The sequence below is a fragment of the Catharus ustulatus genome, chromosome 1 (genome assembly GCF_009819885.2).
Source record: "Catharus ustulatus isolate bCatUst1 chromosome 1, bCatUst1.pri.v2, whole genome shotgun sequence".
Lineage (NCBI taxonomy): Eukaryota > Metazoa > Chordata > Aves > Passeriformes > Turdidae > Catharus > Catharus ustulatus.
The window spans coordinates 159,980,990-159,997,390 of NC_046221.1; the positions used below are offsets into that span (position 1 = coordinate 159,980,990).

Here is a 16,401-nt window from a genome sequence, read left to right on the forward strand (position 1 = left end):
TCTTTTCCCACTCCTTCAGTCACTGAACTGTTAAGATCTCAGTGTAAGATTTAACTAAATTGAACAGGTTAAATTTACAAACATTACCCACACTTTGCCTACTCTTTGCAAAATAAATTTAGCTCACAAGTCATCCAAAAACTCCAAGGAGGGAAAGTTTTTTACTTAGAAAAATTATATAGACACAGGTTTAGAGTAAGAAAACAAGAAAAATGTTTGTGAAAAATCTTGCATCAATTATTTGCCGGTACAATGTGCAGCTATTATCACTGAAAAAATACATTTTACTAGGTGGAAACTTTCTCAGATGTATGTTTGGTATTTTCTCCAAAGTACTCAAGAGAGTATAGCTTAAAAAAATAGGTTTTAGCTCACAGACAAGTACTCAAGAGTGAATAGCTTAAGAAAAAAATGGTTTCTCCTTTATCTTCACAAAGTCCACTTCATTTTCAGTGTTTACAAGCAAAGTCTATTCCAAATCTGGGCTCTCACTGCCACCACAAGCACCCTCATTAAGGACAAGCTTGGATTAACTTGTTACAATACACACAAAGTGACACAGTTCCCATTAGGACCCTAAATAACAATTTTCAGGAGCATGAAAAAAATAATAAAATGTGTGCTGCTGCAATTCCTTGGTACCTCTGCATCCAGCTCTGGGCTCCCCAGCACAGGAGAGATATCCCTGGAGCTGCCCCAGCGGCTCCAGAGGAGAGCCATGGAAACAGGATAGTGGTTTGAAATGGAAAGAGGAAAGATTTAAACTGGATGTAAGGAAGGTGGCACAGTTTGTCCAGAGAAGCTGTGGCTGCCCCATCCCTGGGAGGGTTAAAGGTTGGATGGAGCCTGGAGCCACCTGGGACAGTGGAAGGAGTCCCTGCCCATGGCAGGGATTGGAAGTGGATGATCCTGAAGGTCCCTTCCAGCCCAAAGCATTCTGTGTTTCTATGATTTCCAACAAAACCTTTTTTGGGGTTTTTGTTTTTGGGGATTTTTGTGTTTGTTTGTTTGTTTTTACTTAGAGTTGGGATTGAAGTATGAGAGATAGGATTTTTGTTTGGATTTAGTTGTTTATAAATTCTTATTTATAGTATAACAAGTGTTATAGTATTTTTAGTTAATAAGTTAAAAATTACAAAGTGGAGCTGTCTCTCACTTGGTACAAGGTCTTTTAAGGCCTTTAACTATTTATTTAAAAACTAATATTTATATTATTTATACTTTTGACCCAATGACCAAACACCTGTGACTCACAGTGCAGTACTTTCTATCCAACCAAAAACTACAACTTAAAACCCTGAGGAAGAAGGAATAAGAAGGAAGAAAAGCTGGCACCCAGGATCCTCCATCCTGTCCCATACCTATTACTATATTCTAAAACTCTGAATTCCAAACCTTTCATCATTTGATTTTGCACACTTCTACTCAAACTACACACCAGTGATTCCAATCCCATCACTCAATTTTGGAAGCCTTCTCCAAAGCCTAAAGTCAAAAGCAGTGTTCTTTTGGGGGGTCAGTGCCAGAAAGCACAGAAAGTTCAAAACCCCCAAACTTCAAAATTCCAGCACACATTGAATGGAAAGGTTTGTTCAGCAATTATCAATAAATTACTAAGCTGCTTTTCCCCCTTTCTCCATGCTAAAGAGGTAGCTTCTCTCCTTTTAAACACTGCAAATTAAATACTAAAATCTTTCTTTAAGTAATACATCTAAGCCCAAAGCACTCAGGAGAACACCCTGTGAAAACCAGATCAGTGGTAGCTTGTGATTTAAATAGGTTAAATGTGGGTTTGGCAACTTTGCAGCCAAGCTTTTGCATTGATATTAGCAGGTGTTAGATCTCCTTGAAGCTGCACAAGCTCTGCCAACTCATCAGGAGATGCACAACTCATTAACTCAGTTTTGATAAAAAAGATTAAAAGATAGGGCTGAGAAGCCTCCCTGATGAAGTAACCCTGGAAGGAAACTGGTGATGAGTATAATTTACATGTTAGGCCCTCACTTGTCAAAGAAAAAGGTTTTAGCTGAGATAATCCCACGGCTGGGATTTTACCACACATTTCACAGCCAACTATTAACAGAATGAATATTCTGCCATGTGTTCTGAAGAGCTGACATATATTTCAGGTTCAACTTTTTTTAAAAGAGACAAGGAATAAATACTTCAGGAAAAATACTCCTGACCTAGTAAACTGTGCAGGAGTCAGCTAGAGAGAGAAAAAATTTCCTCATGCAAGCAATGACTCAGTAGATCCTTTCAAAAAAAGCTTTTTTTCTGGAGATGTATACAGATAAGAAGAAAAAAAATAAAAAAAATAATTCCATGAAAGGCACATTAAACCACTGGCCCAACTCTATTCTGCTACACTAAGTTTATCTAGTTGCAACAAATACCTGAATTTATCCAGATTATAACTGTTTTGTCATGTAATTTATGACTCTTTCAGCTGACTAAAAATATTAAAACAAAGGTTGGTCTTCTGCTTGTCCACTGCCTTCCCCTCTCAGTCAAAGCACAGACCTAAAACCTCCTGCTTGGCCTCAGCACAATTCAAGGGAAAGGAGACTCTGAAAAGAAGAAGCAACAGGAGAGAGAAGAAATAGAGTATTTGAAGCACCCAGAAGAGCACCTGCCATTGGTGAGGAAAATTCCATCCCAAAACAATCTGCTACAAACAGCCTCCAACCAGCTCCTCTCCCCAGCAGTGCAAATCCTGCAACAACTGCATGTGTGGGAGCACTCCAGAAACCTCCAGGTCAGGAGTCAGGGATAACAGCAAAACCTTCACCAAGAAGTAAATAATTCAGTTTAGGAAGGTAAGAATCAATAAACCAGTTTCAAGTTAACCACCTTATAACAGTTACACCAACCAGCAAAGCTTTATCCTATAATTGGGTGAGGGAAAAAAAAATATACACTAACAATCAACTTGGACTATTAAACTTGAAATGTTGTTATACTTCATTCTTCTATTCACAATGTGTGGTTGCTTTTATTTTGTCATTTTTCCCCTCAAGTGTAACATTGGATTCCTCTCTCATATCAGGTTCCCTTTTGCAAATATTTTTTTTCCTAGCACTTCCTTTCAACTCAAATAGTTTTCAAGTATCATCTTCTCGTTTGGTGAGATCATTCCAAAGAAGTGAAAACATCCTGCCCTGTGCTGATACAAAACATTCTGCTTGTTTAGTATTCAACCACTACTGAGCCATAGGTAGGATTTTCACAGATGGAGCAAAACCTGGATCCAATTCCTAAGAGGTAAAAGACAGCCCTGAGCTCATCACCCACTATTTCAGGCTCAGATTCTTTTTCTGCCCTGTTCATCACTTTGGATTTATTAAGACTGAAGTTTCACCTGACAATTCATCATCTTTACCTCTGTAACTCTCACATCCTCCTCCTTTACACCCCAGTCCCAGGGACCTTCCCAGCCCTCTGCTCACTCCTCTTCCAACACAGTCCCAAACAAAACTGAGCAGTTCAGGGCAGCCCACATCCCAGAGGGACTACAATGAGCTCTACAAGTTATTACTCCCTTTCTTAACTAATTAATAACTTCCCTTTCCTATCCCAGAGCAGCTTGGTTTCTCTATCAGCTTCTGGTGGAGCACTCCATCCCATATCAAGAATTACATTAATTAAACCCCCCCCACAACTTAGAAGCTTGTTCATTCCTGAACAGAACTTCAATGGATTTATGAGCTACATCTTCCCTGCATAAAGCCCTGTTTGCTCCTCCCTAGTTCAGCACATTTATTCAATGCAGATGTACACATAAAACTGAAATAAATATGTAATTAATCTTCCTTAGCACGTCACCCTCTTTCCTAAGGATACCTATTTATTATTTGACATATCAAACTGGAATGTTTCCATGATGTCAGGATCTTTCACAGCCTGCAAGCACTATACAAGATAAGGAGTAATTTGGTAAGTGTATATATGGAGGTTTTAAACACACCTCCTGCACTAGGCAGAAATCAAGGCACTGCACAATCCAGACTGAGAGTTGCTCTCCCACTGAGGGTCAGGGAATCAAACAATTCCCAGTGATCTCACTTCAGAATTGTAAATTATACTTCAAAAATCCAAAGCTGAAGCAGAATTCCTCGTTGTTATGAAAACACATTAGAAAGAGTGTGCATTTTTGAAAACCTCCAACATGTCAAAGCTCTTGCTGGGGAGGACTCAGCCACTGGAAGAGGGGCTGGAGTGGACAGAAGAAGAGATTGAAGAACAAAGATTACAGACTTAACATCCCCCTGCTCCCTGCCAAGATTAGACACTTTTATAGGGCAAATCACAGAGTGTATTCAAACTTAGCAGTATACTGGTTTTGTTTTTGTGTTTTTAATTCAAGACCTATAAATCCATTATTCCAAAGAAGGCTTCAACTATCTTCCCTGTGATCCCAGTTATTACAGTGGCATTGGTGAGGGGGGGAAGAAGACAAAATTTCCAAATCAGCATCTGGAGACACATTTGTAACTGCAAAATGAAAATGTCTTAAAAAGTTGGCTTTATATACTACAGCATTTACTTAACATTTTTCAGTGATCTTCTCGAATCACTGTTGTTTTAGCTTTTGTTTCCAGTTAATGAAGGCAGAATTAAATGGATGTAAAGAGTAAGGAATAAATTCAAGCTGATGAAGCACTAATTTTAAATGAGTGTTCCCTTTGAAGGAAATACTCACAAACCAGCTATTTTAATTACACTTTTGATCATCTAAAACAAATTAATAGAAATTGGATATTTTAATTCCCAACTTCAGGAAATCCATGCTGTACTGTTGTGATCTTTTACAGAACATCAGAGAGCAGGCAGAAAGCCAAATCTGGGCAACATCTGAGTGTAACTTTCATAAATCCTTTGGCCATTAAGGCAGACATAACTGGCAGCCACTCCAGACAATCTTCTTTCATCCCATTAACACAGCCACCGTGTCACCACAGCCACAAAACACAGCCAAGTGCTCCTAAATCCAGGGAGTGCTATGGTCTAAATTAATCTATTTATCTACAGATATCGATCAAGCCAGGTGTGACCTGGAGCTGCACCCACACCCAAAAGCTCAAACTTACTGGCAGCACAAACAAAAATGACCTGAAATGTGTTAGGGAGCTTTTCCACATAAAATAAAGATGATGGTTAATTGGGAAATGGACTGTTTATGAAATAACTATTCAGTTACCTTCACCCTTTTGTCCTGCAATCTCTAAAGGGTCTAGGTAGCACCCAGATACCCTTCACTCCTCATGTCCAAGTGTCCAAATATCCTAATAGAGCAATTTATTAGGCAAATGAATTCCACAGAGATTTTTCATCTGTTTAGATGAACATACAAGGCACCAGGTTTAGGTGACAGTGAGCAGGAAAAGTATTGCACCTAACTGACCCTATGGAGGAGGACTGTGCAAATTCACATTGCTCACAGGAAAACACAAACCCCAAAGTTCCATGGAATCTTTTCTTCCTGGGAATATTGGTATTTTTGTATTTCATTCTAGCAGGGAGATTAATTCACAGTGAAAGGCTGATAATGTTCACCTTCAGCCCCCACTTTTTTCCATCACCCATCAACGTTGAAACACAATTTTCTAAAACCAGTCTGAATTTATTGGTTTTAATATGTGTGAATTAAGGGCAAGCACAAGTCATTTCAACTCTGACTTCCTTCAGGAAGAAGAATTTTCCTGTTTAGCTTGTTGCTTCATCATTATCTAACAAAAGAAACAATTATAATTTTTCTTACATTCTTATTTTTTCTTCCATATGCATTGCACAAAAATGAAAATCCAATTAAAAAGTATTAGCACTTCAGTCATTTTTTTAAACAGGAGTGCATTTTGTAAAAGGTTTCCACAACTGTGCCTAGCACCCAAAAATTTCAATAAATAAATAATTTTTTTTCAAGTATTGAAGAAATTAAGGAAGGGAAAAGTCTGGTTTCTTCTATGAGAAAAAAGTTCTCTTTAAAAAAAAAATAACTTCTAAATCTGAATCCTTAACTCAATTACTCTGAATTTTTCAAGAGACAGCTTTTGAACCCTGCAAGTCCTACAACCTGTAATCTACTTAGGATTTAAGGGGAAAATGGTTTGGATTTTGAGTGATTTATAGCTCATTTAAAACTGGGACAGCAAACTCATGCTACATCTGTGTGATATTTTGTATAAGGGCCAAACCATCCAGCCACTTTTATGCTGTGCCCTATTACACTTAATAAATCCTGTCAGAGACAAACTTGGAAAGCTCCCCGTTCCCCAGCTGCATACACAAAATATTACAAACACTGCAAATTGGGTCTTCTGAGGCCAAAGCAATGTTCAGAGGTCAGGAAAACTGCCATGCAGCCAGATCCAGTGAGTCAGTCACCTCTGATTTAGGAAAAGGCAACTGAAGAAGTGCGGAAAGAAAAAGAATCTTATGGGAAGTCATGTAATACCAAAAGAGCTGCCTAGCCAGGGCAGTGTGTCAGGATTGATAGAATCCATACACTGAGTTTTGGGGAAGGGAGAGAAAAGGGAAGGGAGAGAAAAGGGAAGGGAGAGAAAAGGGAAGGGAAAGGGAAAGGGAAAGGGAAAGGGAAAGGGAAAGGGAAAGGGAAAGGGAAAGGGAAAGGGAAAGGGAAAGGGAAAGGGAAAGGGAAAGGGAAAGGAAGGGAAGGGACAACCCTCCTTTTCTCAGACAAGCCTGAGAAAGCCAACCCAAGGAAACTCTTCAAACCAGCAGCTGGAGAAGGAAAATTCCCCCAAGCTCAAATGCACATTCTTGATAGAAACAAATGCTAAATTCAAATGTAAATCATAGGAAATAGATTGTCTGCACATTCCCTATGGAAATGCATTCTAACTCTTCAGAAGAAAAGGATGATATTGCACTGGGGTCAGGACAAGAACACGTTGCTGTAAAACCTACAGGGGCATTTGTTTTCACCATGAAGTACAGGGATAAAACCCTGGAAAGGTCTTCACTGGGAAGGTGGCAACTGCAGGCAGATCTTTGGTAATTCCATGGAGGACACCTCAGTCCCAGCCTCTGTGAAGGTCTTTGCCTTCACTTCTCTCTGAGGGAGAGGGGCTGATGATGCCTGAGGCCTTGAAATCTCTTCATTTCCAGATGCATTCAAAGACAACTCAAAGTTCATTTTTATTCATATGTTCACTTCCCCTAACCTTTACAGGAGAGCCCTCCTCTGTCCCCATCTCACACAATGTATTAATAATGCCTTTAAATTTTACTGTGCTTGCCAAAAACAAAGTTTTTATTTTCACCAGTCACTTGCATCTTCTATGGTTTGATCTCCTCTTTGTCCTGTGTGTGTGAGCAGAACTGAGCATTGTAATTCTCTCGTATCATTCCCTCTTTCTATTTGCCTCTCCTGTTCTCAGATCACTTTTGGGTTTTGCAGTCACACTGAGGACTCTCAGCCCCTGTGATCTTTGCACCTTACAAAGGAACCAGGACCACAAGCTTGGAAGGGACCTCACAATGGAATCTGGTTTTCATGGCATGCAAATGGATTCTCTGAGTACTTTAGCTACAAAAGCAGTCCAAACCTGAAATTTCTCTTTATTGTTTCTTCTATCACTTTTTCCTTTTTTCATCACTGTTTGTTATTTTACCATTCTGTAGTTTTTGCAGAATCCTCCTGTAACATCTCCAGTTTTTGCAAAGAGCTCTGAAATAAATATGAACATCATAATAACTGGTTCATACTATGCTAGATATATCACCCTTTCCTACTCAAATAATTCCTTTACATTTTTTTTCTTGAAAATAACTAATTATTTACTCAAAATTATGTACTATGTTTAATGATTGATTTGGTTATTAGTAGAAAAAGGTAAGCCTTAAAAAAACTAAAAGTGATTTAAAAACTGCCAAGTAAGAGACAAAATAAAAACTTATTGCCCTGACAACAAAGGGTGATTTTCACGTTTTAGTTTACACAATTTGACTTGAAGGTATCTCAGAAATACCCAGCTGGCCATAGATTTAACATGAAGACCAAGGACAACTGCTGTGAAATTTTATTTTCTCTTGACAGCAGGCAAAGCCTTAATCATAGCAGTTTTGTCTTTAAAACATAAACTGTAACAGCAATGTATGGAAAAAATCATTAATCTCATACAGACATACATGCCCTGTCATAAACAGACACACAAATTAAACACTGACTTGGCAGCTCTGAGAAATAACAATCATTATTTACTTACACATGGACAATAAATTTATTGGGGGAACTTTTGGTTCAACATGGGCCAGAATTTTTAATTCTCATTCCCTTTGAAACAGGACTTATTTCAAAATGTGCATTGTTAACTAGTACTGCAGAAATTGCAGTGCATCACTGCACAGACTTCATAGCTCAATTAATCAACACATTTACATCAAATAATTAAGCAGCAGAAATGGCCCTATAATTAGCATGCACACAAAGGACTTTTAAAAAATTCTTTAGTTTCCATGGATGAAAGAAAGACCAGACTATGTGATGAAAGGTATAAAAATGAAAATAATAATTTGTTTCTTTAATTATTCTTGTCTCATTAGAATCTAACAGAAAAAATCAAACCAGGTGAAGTCAATACACACAAAAGTTCACTTAGCAAAACTGAGCAAAATACCTGTAATTCTGCTGACCATAAAAAAAAGAACCAAAACTTACTGTAGATGTATGTGTAAGCAAACTCACTCATTTAACCCTGTAACCCTGCTAAAAGGCAGGGTAAAACTGCTGATCCAGAAAGGAAGCCTGAACTTGAGTGTTGACTTTGCTACAGCAGTATTTCCTCAGCTTATTTTTAATTAGGCAACTTCCAATTAGAAAAACGAAAAGGCCAAAATTCCATCATGTCCTTTCACATCAGCATCCCCTGGGCCACCAGCACTTGTCAGAACTTGTAAATTTTGCACAAAAGCCTCTCCCATTTGAATTACCAACAAAACTATTTTCTCATTTACCATATCCTGTCCTGCTTGCTCTTCATTTCCTCACACCAGTCCTGTCCTGGGCATCCCAAGCATTAATCCACATGGTCCTCAGCCAAGGGCAGAACAGTCTGGAAGGTGAGAATGTGCAGAGCCCAGCTGTGCAGTGTCACACAGGGGTGTGGGACAAGACTTCCCCAGCCCAGCTGTGCTGTCCCAAAAGGACAGAGGAGAGAATGGATCAGCTCAGACCCTGCCCTCCATCCTTCCCCAGCACCTCAGACACGTCGTGCTCAGAGTGGGAATGGAAAGGCAAAGCAGGGTGGGTGGTAAAAATGAGATATCCTGGGGCACAGAATGAGATAACATCTATTACCATAAATTATGAAGGGATTTGTGCATAAATGAGGGCTGTCATGAAATTTAATTTTAATGGTTTGATAATCAAGTAAAAAACACAATAATTACCGTACCTATGGTTTTTCAATAAATTCAAACCACTGCTAGTGGCAGCACTTTTTTGTTCACAGACATTTATAAACTCCCTCCAAGAGCTTCTATATTTTTCCATGTCAGAACAACCTGTTGATTACCTCGTTGCTGGGATAAACAAGCTCAGATTTCCTACTGATTACATTCAAAACACTTTGCTCGTTGCAAAACTCCTTCAGCAGTGCAGCTGACTGCTTCAAGAAAAAGCTTTTTTCTTCTTCAAGAAACTGGAGACTCAGCTAGTCCAGAAAAAAATCTCTGGAGGCTGAACTTTCCAATAGCAGACATGAGAGAATTTGCTTCCCTCATCATCACATCATATGTTCAACTGGAGAGGTGAACAAAAGATGTCGATACCACTGTGTGATATTTTAAATTAACTGAAGACATTACAACACCTCAGCATCACTCACTGCAGCCAGACTTCTGCAGAGAAACTTGGCTGACATTTTTCATCAGGACATCAGGGCTCCAGTGGGTATTTCCCTGTGGATATTGAAGTTTTAAAAAAAACTCCAGCAGATGTAAAGCAGCAAAAATTGAGTTGGAATCTCGCTTTGCAATGAACCCTAAAATTATTTTCAGGAGTTCTACAAATGACCATCCAAAACTCTTGCTCACAGGAGAGGGAGCACAAATCTCCTGTCTTTTCCTTCTCTGTGCTAAAGGAATCTTGGTTCTCTTGTCTCCCCATCATAATCTCGTGGGAACAAAAGACCTCTGACTAAAACATGTCACTAATTGTCCCACAAAGGAACATTTCAAGTCATGTGGAAACCAGAGAGGGAAATGTGAAGTCTCTAATTAACATCCTGGGATATAAGGGGAAAAAAAGGCTGATCCTTTCACTTGTTTGTCTGCAAAACAAGCAATGATGAAAGACAGAAAGATGAGTGAACAAAATAATCACTGAGCCCAAATTATCATTTCTGACTGTAAAATGACAGGGAGCAAAATGTTTCTCTGTCCTAAAATAGAGGGAAAAGAGTGTCACTTCTCAGAAACACTGCTTATATTTATACACAACTCCGAGAACAGCTACAATGCACTCAGTAAATAATCCCAATCATTGGCTTAAAAAGTACAGCAAATTGTAAATTTAAGCTTTTCTGAAAGCTAAAATGATGATTTTCAGTAGTCAGCAGAATAATCTTACTGTAGAAAAAGGCATCTATTTTCCAGATAGTGTTTTAATGGCCTAAAGGATGTCTCTTTTCCTAAGTGGTACAATATCAGTTTTTCCTGACATATGCAGTGCTATTGTAGCAGCTATTATTGCCCTGTCTCCATGTTAATTGAAGTAAATTGCCTTACAGACATTAAAATAAAAATATTGTGCAGTACTCTGTACATTTGATCCATTTTACACGAATACAAATAAGAAGAGAACAGGGCAGGGCTGGAATGCACCAAATAATGTGGATACTACAAAACGGATCCAATCCCAGGGACTGCCCTTCATGGCTCAGCAAGATTTGGCAGTGCCAGCACTGATCTGCTGACAATCCCAGACTTTTTTTGGCATTTCTGTTTCCATCTCCTCACCCTTCCCACTGCCACCACCATGGTCAGTTGTGCAGCTTTGTTATAAATCAAATTTATTCCAGAGAGTGTTCTAGTAAGGAACTTCCATCAGCATTGCTCATTTTCCATAGGAGCAAAGCAAGAATCCCCTGCACATTTCCTTTCAGGAGGGAAACACAATTTACAGTGACACTCTGCAATACAGAGAGGAGAAGCAGCACACCAAAACTTCCAAGTTAGTTTATTTTTCTAAACATCCAGAGTGGGAAGCAAAAGTGGCCAGAGTAAGCAGGATGCAGCATTATCCTTCTTTGTGGCAGAGAATATGAAAACACTCACAGTCCCCAGCAGTAACAACAGGGACAAAGAAAACAATTTCCTGCTACCTCCACTCTGTCAGGATGGGAGATTTCAGTGAGGGTGATGAATGGAGACAGAGTAAATTACAAAAGGAAGGGATAATGACCAAAGCTGGCAAAAAGTCCTAATTTAAATAAAGGTAGAATGAGGCAAACATTGAGAATGAGGACAGCATCACAAAGGTGCAGGGAACAGGAAACAAATCCTGAACTTGATTGAAAAGCCTCTCTTTAAATATTAATCAGGTATTAATAACAATCAATATAAAAAAAAAAAAGATTCCTACAGTAGACTCTAAAAGAGGGATGTGTTGGAAAGCTTTGTACATTTGGGTTGAAAACCTTGGTTCAAAAGCAGATTCCAGAGAATGTCTGCCCTGTATTAAAAAGCAAAGATCTGGAGCCATTGCTTTAAAAGGGAAAAGATTTCTCATTTTTTTCTCTCTCTTTTTCCCCCAAAGAGCAATAAAAGCCTTTTTATAGGCACAGGAAGCTAATTTTAAAGCCCAGTGTATGTCTCACCTGCTTTTCTGTAGTAGATCCATTGGAATAAAAATTAAAACTCATGGCAACATAGCAGCCACATACAGTTTTACAATTAAAATAACTTACCTTCAATAAATAGATAATAAATTAGTTTAGAACCAACAGAAAACTCTGTGCAATTCCTAACCAACACAAAAAAATGTGTTTTGCAATAAAAAGAAAAATAACTTCAAAAGTTTAAATACCTGCAACACATATGCAATCTCCCTTGTCAAATGACTGTTTCAAAAACCCTTGTTGAAAAGGTTTATATCCATTACAATGCACTGATTTAAGGATATTTAAATTTAAATACATAGGAAAATAAATTTTAATCAAAGGGATGCAAAGAAATTTTATAACCTGATTTGTAGCTTAATTTCTATCTGTCATATATTGTCACAAAAACTGGGAATGAAAAATTTCAAGGAGTTCGAAAATTACCACACCAATGCAAAAAATCAAGAGGCATAAAAATAAAATCATAAAACACTAATTTTAGTGACTGATTAAAAAAAAAAAAAGCAATTCTTTCCAAATAAAAGGAAGAAACACTGTATGTTACTGATGGTTTTTTTCCCATTGCTTGAGAAAGTAAAATTCAAGTTTGAGACAACATATTTCCACTTGGTTGTGCTTTGGGAGTCACCAAGGCAAAAAGCATTCCAAATTTACTGCTATTTTACCTATTCTGTAATTCTTTTTGACAGCTGCATTCTTTGCAATTAACGTGGTTTGACTTTGAACTTAATATTCATGCAGGGATTTGCAGACGTGAAAACTCTCACTTTAACCAAGTTTCTCAGTCACAGGTTTTCAGGAGTGCAGCACAACTCTCCCAGAGAAGAGAGCCCTGAGCCAAAAGCAAGATTCCCTTTTTTCACATGAGAAAGGGAAAAAGGATGGAATTGGAACTCAGATGCAATGATCATCTGAAGGAGATGAACCAGCAGCAGCAGGAATCCAAGGCTGGTGTATAATGGCAAATAATGGTTAATAATGAGCTGCACATCACTCCAGTAGGGTTGTAAGAATCAATACCCAAACCAGTCTGCTTGATCTGAAATATATTTTCCCACAGAGACTGGGATTGCTTTTTCTTCAGTTGTATTTTTCTTGCCTGTAGTTTTCTTTGTAGGAAAAGTGAGGAAATGGCTTGGGAACCACGCAAAGAAAATTTAAAACTGGGAAAGGATAACAAACTACTGAGATCAGGTTTTAACACCAGGATTACATTCAGAGCACATGGAAATCACATTCAAACACTCTACAAAAGTTAAATGAGCTGTACACCTCAGAACCAACTGCTCTGTATTTCATTATTTTCAGGACTACTACATGCAGAGAAAAAATAAATTTACTTGAGATATTGCTAAAACTTAGTGATGTAACTTCAAGACAGTAAAAATTTTATATTCTTCGACATGTGTACAACTTTTAAAAAGCAAAACAGGCACCTGAATGTCATCAGCTGTGTACAGAAAAATACCAGGGCTAAATGTGAGCCCTTTGAGCAGTCACTCACCGCTGACACTCCCCGGAGTGCAGAATTAAATCCTCGTTGTTCCTGGCACTGAGGGTCAGCTCATGCTCTGTGGAATTGAAGACATCAAGGAGGAGGTGACACTGCCGGGTGCTGTTCAGGGGGAGGGAAAAAAGCACAATTTCAATGATGATATTATTGTATGTCTAGTAAAATTAATATTTATACATGGATATTAATATATATGAAAAGATACATACAGGTTTTATCTCCTCCTCCAACTGCATGAGTATCCTTATCTCTTGCTAAAACAACCTTTTCAATTTTTATTTTTTTTTTTTGCTAGAACCAAACAGAAGGGTGCATCCTAAAGAGAAGCAGTCCCATGACAATTCTGACTACACAATGTCAAGCCCCACAGCATTTGTTCACCTGTCTTTATTGTCACTGTGCACTTTCACATTCACTTCTGTGGAGAAAGCCACAGACATTTTTCAGTTCTTTGAGCCTGAGTTGTATTATTTTAAATTTCCTTGATATTACCTCTTTTAGGCACAAATTTGCAAGCAAAAATTTAAATTGGTTTAAGTTCATTGTAAAGGAGAAATTCCATTTCCATGGCTTGTCTACAGACCAGACCAGGCTGGCAATTGGACTTAACCTTGAGAAGAACTTCTCTGAGAGGGAAAACTCTCCCCCTCTGTAAGACAGGCAAACACAGGCATTTCTCACAGAAAAACTTGGTATTTGTTGGCTACTATCCTTCAAATCCAAATTTCTCCACATGCATTTGATAGAAACACACCAAGTACATTTCTGGTAACCTCAGAAAATAATACTGACAAAGTTGCAGAATAGAAACTTTACTGCAAAATTTCATTCTAATAAACTTTTTAATTATAATTAATATTATTTTACAGTATTCTCCACTCTTATAATTGTTAATATTAATAAAAATAGTAATTCACTAATTGAGTTACTATTTAATACAATTAAGTGTTAATACTTTCAATAATTATTTTATTCCAATTAATATTCTGGAAAATGTTATTCTAATTTACAACCTTTTCTTCCTTGTGAGAATAAGCAGCATTGGTGATAAAAATATAATACACATGAAAATTTATTGGAACCAGGTACCAAAATGCCAAATCCAATCAGACAGCTGCAATAACAATTTACCAATCTATCTGAAATTCCAAATTTCCCAAAAGGCTACTGAACAACCCAGAAATATCCCTAGAAGGGAAGGAAGAGAAATATTGGTGAGATGAGAGTTGTCAGAGCCATCCTTCAATGTGCATCATCAAGCTACAGTTCTGTGTCTGGGACAGTCAAGAATATTCATATTTATATTTATATTTATATCACAATAGTTAACAAATTAATTGAAATACCATTCCAAAGGTAATTAAACTCAGAGGTACAAGAGTTTAAGAACTGTTCTACTTGGGAAATAAGTTCTCTGGTCCATAATACAGCTCTGTTCAGGGAACCAAAGATGTCCCTTGCAGAGCACACCCAGCTGGAAATGTTTTGCCATCCCTTGGGGCAGGAACTCTCCAGGACAAGCCCAGCAGGTCGAGGTTTGGGTCACCAAGTGCCAATGATGTCACCTGCAGCCAGGCACTACGAGACAAGCAAGCACTGCTGGGGTCAGGACCAAGTCTCTTAGCAAAAATAAAAAGCAGAAGTGGGGGTGGAGGCTTTTTTAATATATATTTTAAGAGATTTCTCTCTCTTTGTAAAACCCCAGTGACTACTGAATATAGAGGGGGATGCAGGAAGGCAGCTGAGTGCCTGAAGCAAACATGTCAAGACTCGAGAATTTTAAACAAATAAGGAGATGTGGTTCTTGTTAGAAACTTCCTTCCTTAGAACTCACAAGAAATAACTGGAAGGGCAGTACTTGAGTCAGTTACCAGAAAGGAATGCAAAAGAAAAAGGGAAAAGCTTTTATCAGCTTCTACCTCATCCCTGGGAGAGTGGGAAGAGACCTGTTAAGTTTCAGACAACCTCTGGATGGTTCATCTGGAAGAGTAACTTCCAGTGTAGATTAGTTTTAAAAACTTAGTATGGAAGGAATTTGTTATTTCTGCCAAAGCAAACCCAAACAAAAAACATTCAAGCCTCCTGCAATAATCTTCTGGCAGCAGAGGCAAAGTTTTACAAATAAAACAATTCATGCCATGAAGGATCTACACAAGAAGCTGCCCTTCAGGACTAAACAACATCACTGATATTAAAAATTTCCAAATATGAATTCTTCAAAATTATTCATCACCATGACATTTATTTCCTCCTCTTCCAATACTGCACAAAACAGACGTGTAGGAGAAATAATTCTCTCCTTGAAATTTTACATTAATTCTCAAGGGGAATCTTTAGGTAAAAAAATATAAAACTTCAAATAACAGAATTATTACAGTACCTTGAAAACTTAGAAGAATAAGATATTAGTGGGAAAGAATTGAAAGTAACATTAAGAATGTAGAAAAGGTAGCACTAGATCTTCAGAGTAAATACAGGACAGTATCAAAGAGATTATTACAACAATGAAAACCAAACAAAATTAAAGATTAATTTTTATTTATTTTATTAAAACAGGAAGCTTCAAACAAAAGCTGCATCCACATAAGGAAACCAAGAAAGCACAAGCTCTGGAAAATCAGATGTAATGCAAAAAAAACAGTTAAAAGAAAAAAGAAAAAAAAGAAACCCTGATGTTGTTAAAGAACAATTTGCTGAAGATCAGAGAACTAGAATATTTTTTTTCTTTCTTTCTTTCTTTCTTTAAGATTCTTCAAAAACTGTGTAGAATTCATGATGCTGAGTTATGGAAGTTTCAGGAAAACAAAGAATTAACAAGAAAGCCAAATAATTAATATCAATTTTTCCTCCAGCAGAATATACAAAAGGCCATCCTTTGCAAGACAGGAATTAAAGAACCCATTTCAGTATCAGTAAAGGAGAGGTGAGAGGCAAATCATGTTCATGCAAGTGTGATAAAGGAACTCCAGTAAGATTTTGCTGAGCTATATTTAAGTGCAGTCAGAAATGTGCTGCTTGAACCAG

The 16,401-nt window shown here is 37.7% G+C and overlaps 1 protein-coding gene across 7 annotated transcripts in view; it reads right to left on the minus strand.

The window, feature by feature from the left end:
• TRAPPC9 (trafficking protein particle complex subunit 9) overlaps positions 1–16,401 on the minus strand; it is a 439,395-nt gene that overhangs the window by 276,753 nt on the left and 146,241 nt on the right. For all 7 annotated transcript variants that reach the window (XM_033069168.2, XM_033069193.2, XM_033069144.2 and 4 more), the window contains one exon: positions 13,369–13,479. In XM_033069168.2, the coding sequence (XP_032925059.1) occupies positions 13,369–13,479 (111 nt within the window). The remainder of the gene's footprint in view (positions 1–13,368; positions 13,480–16,401) is intronic.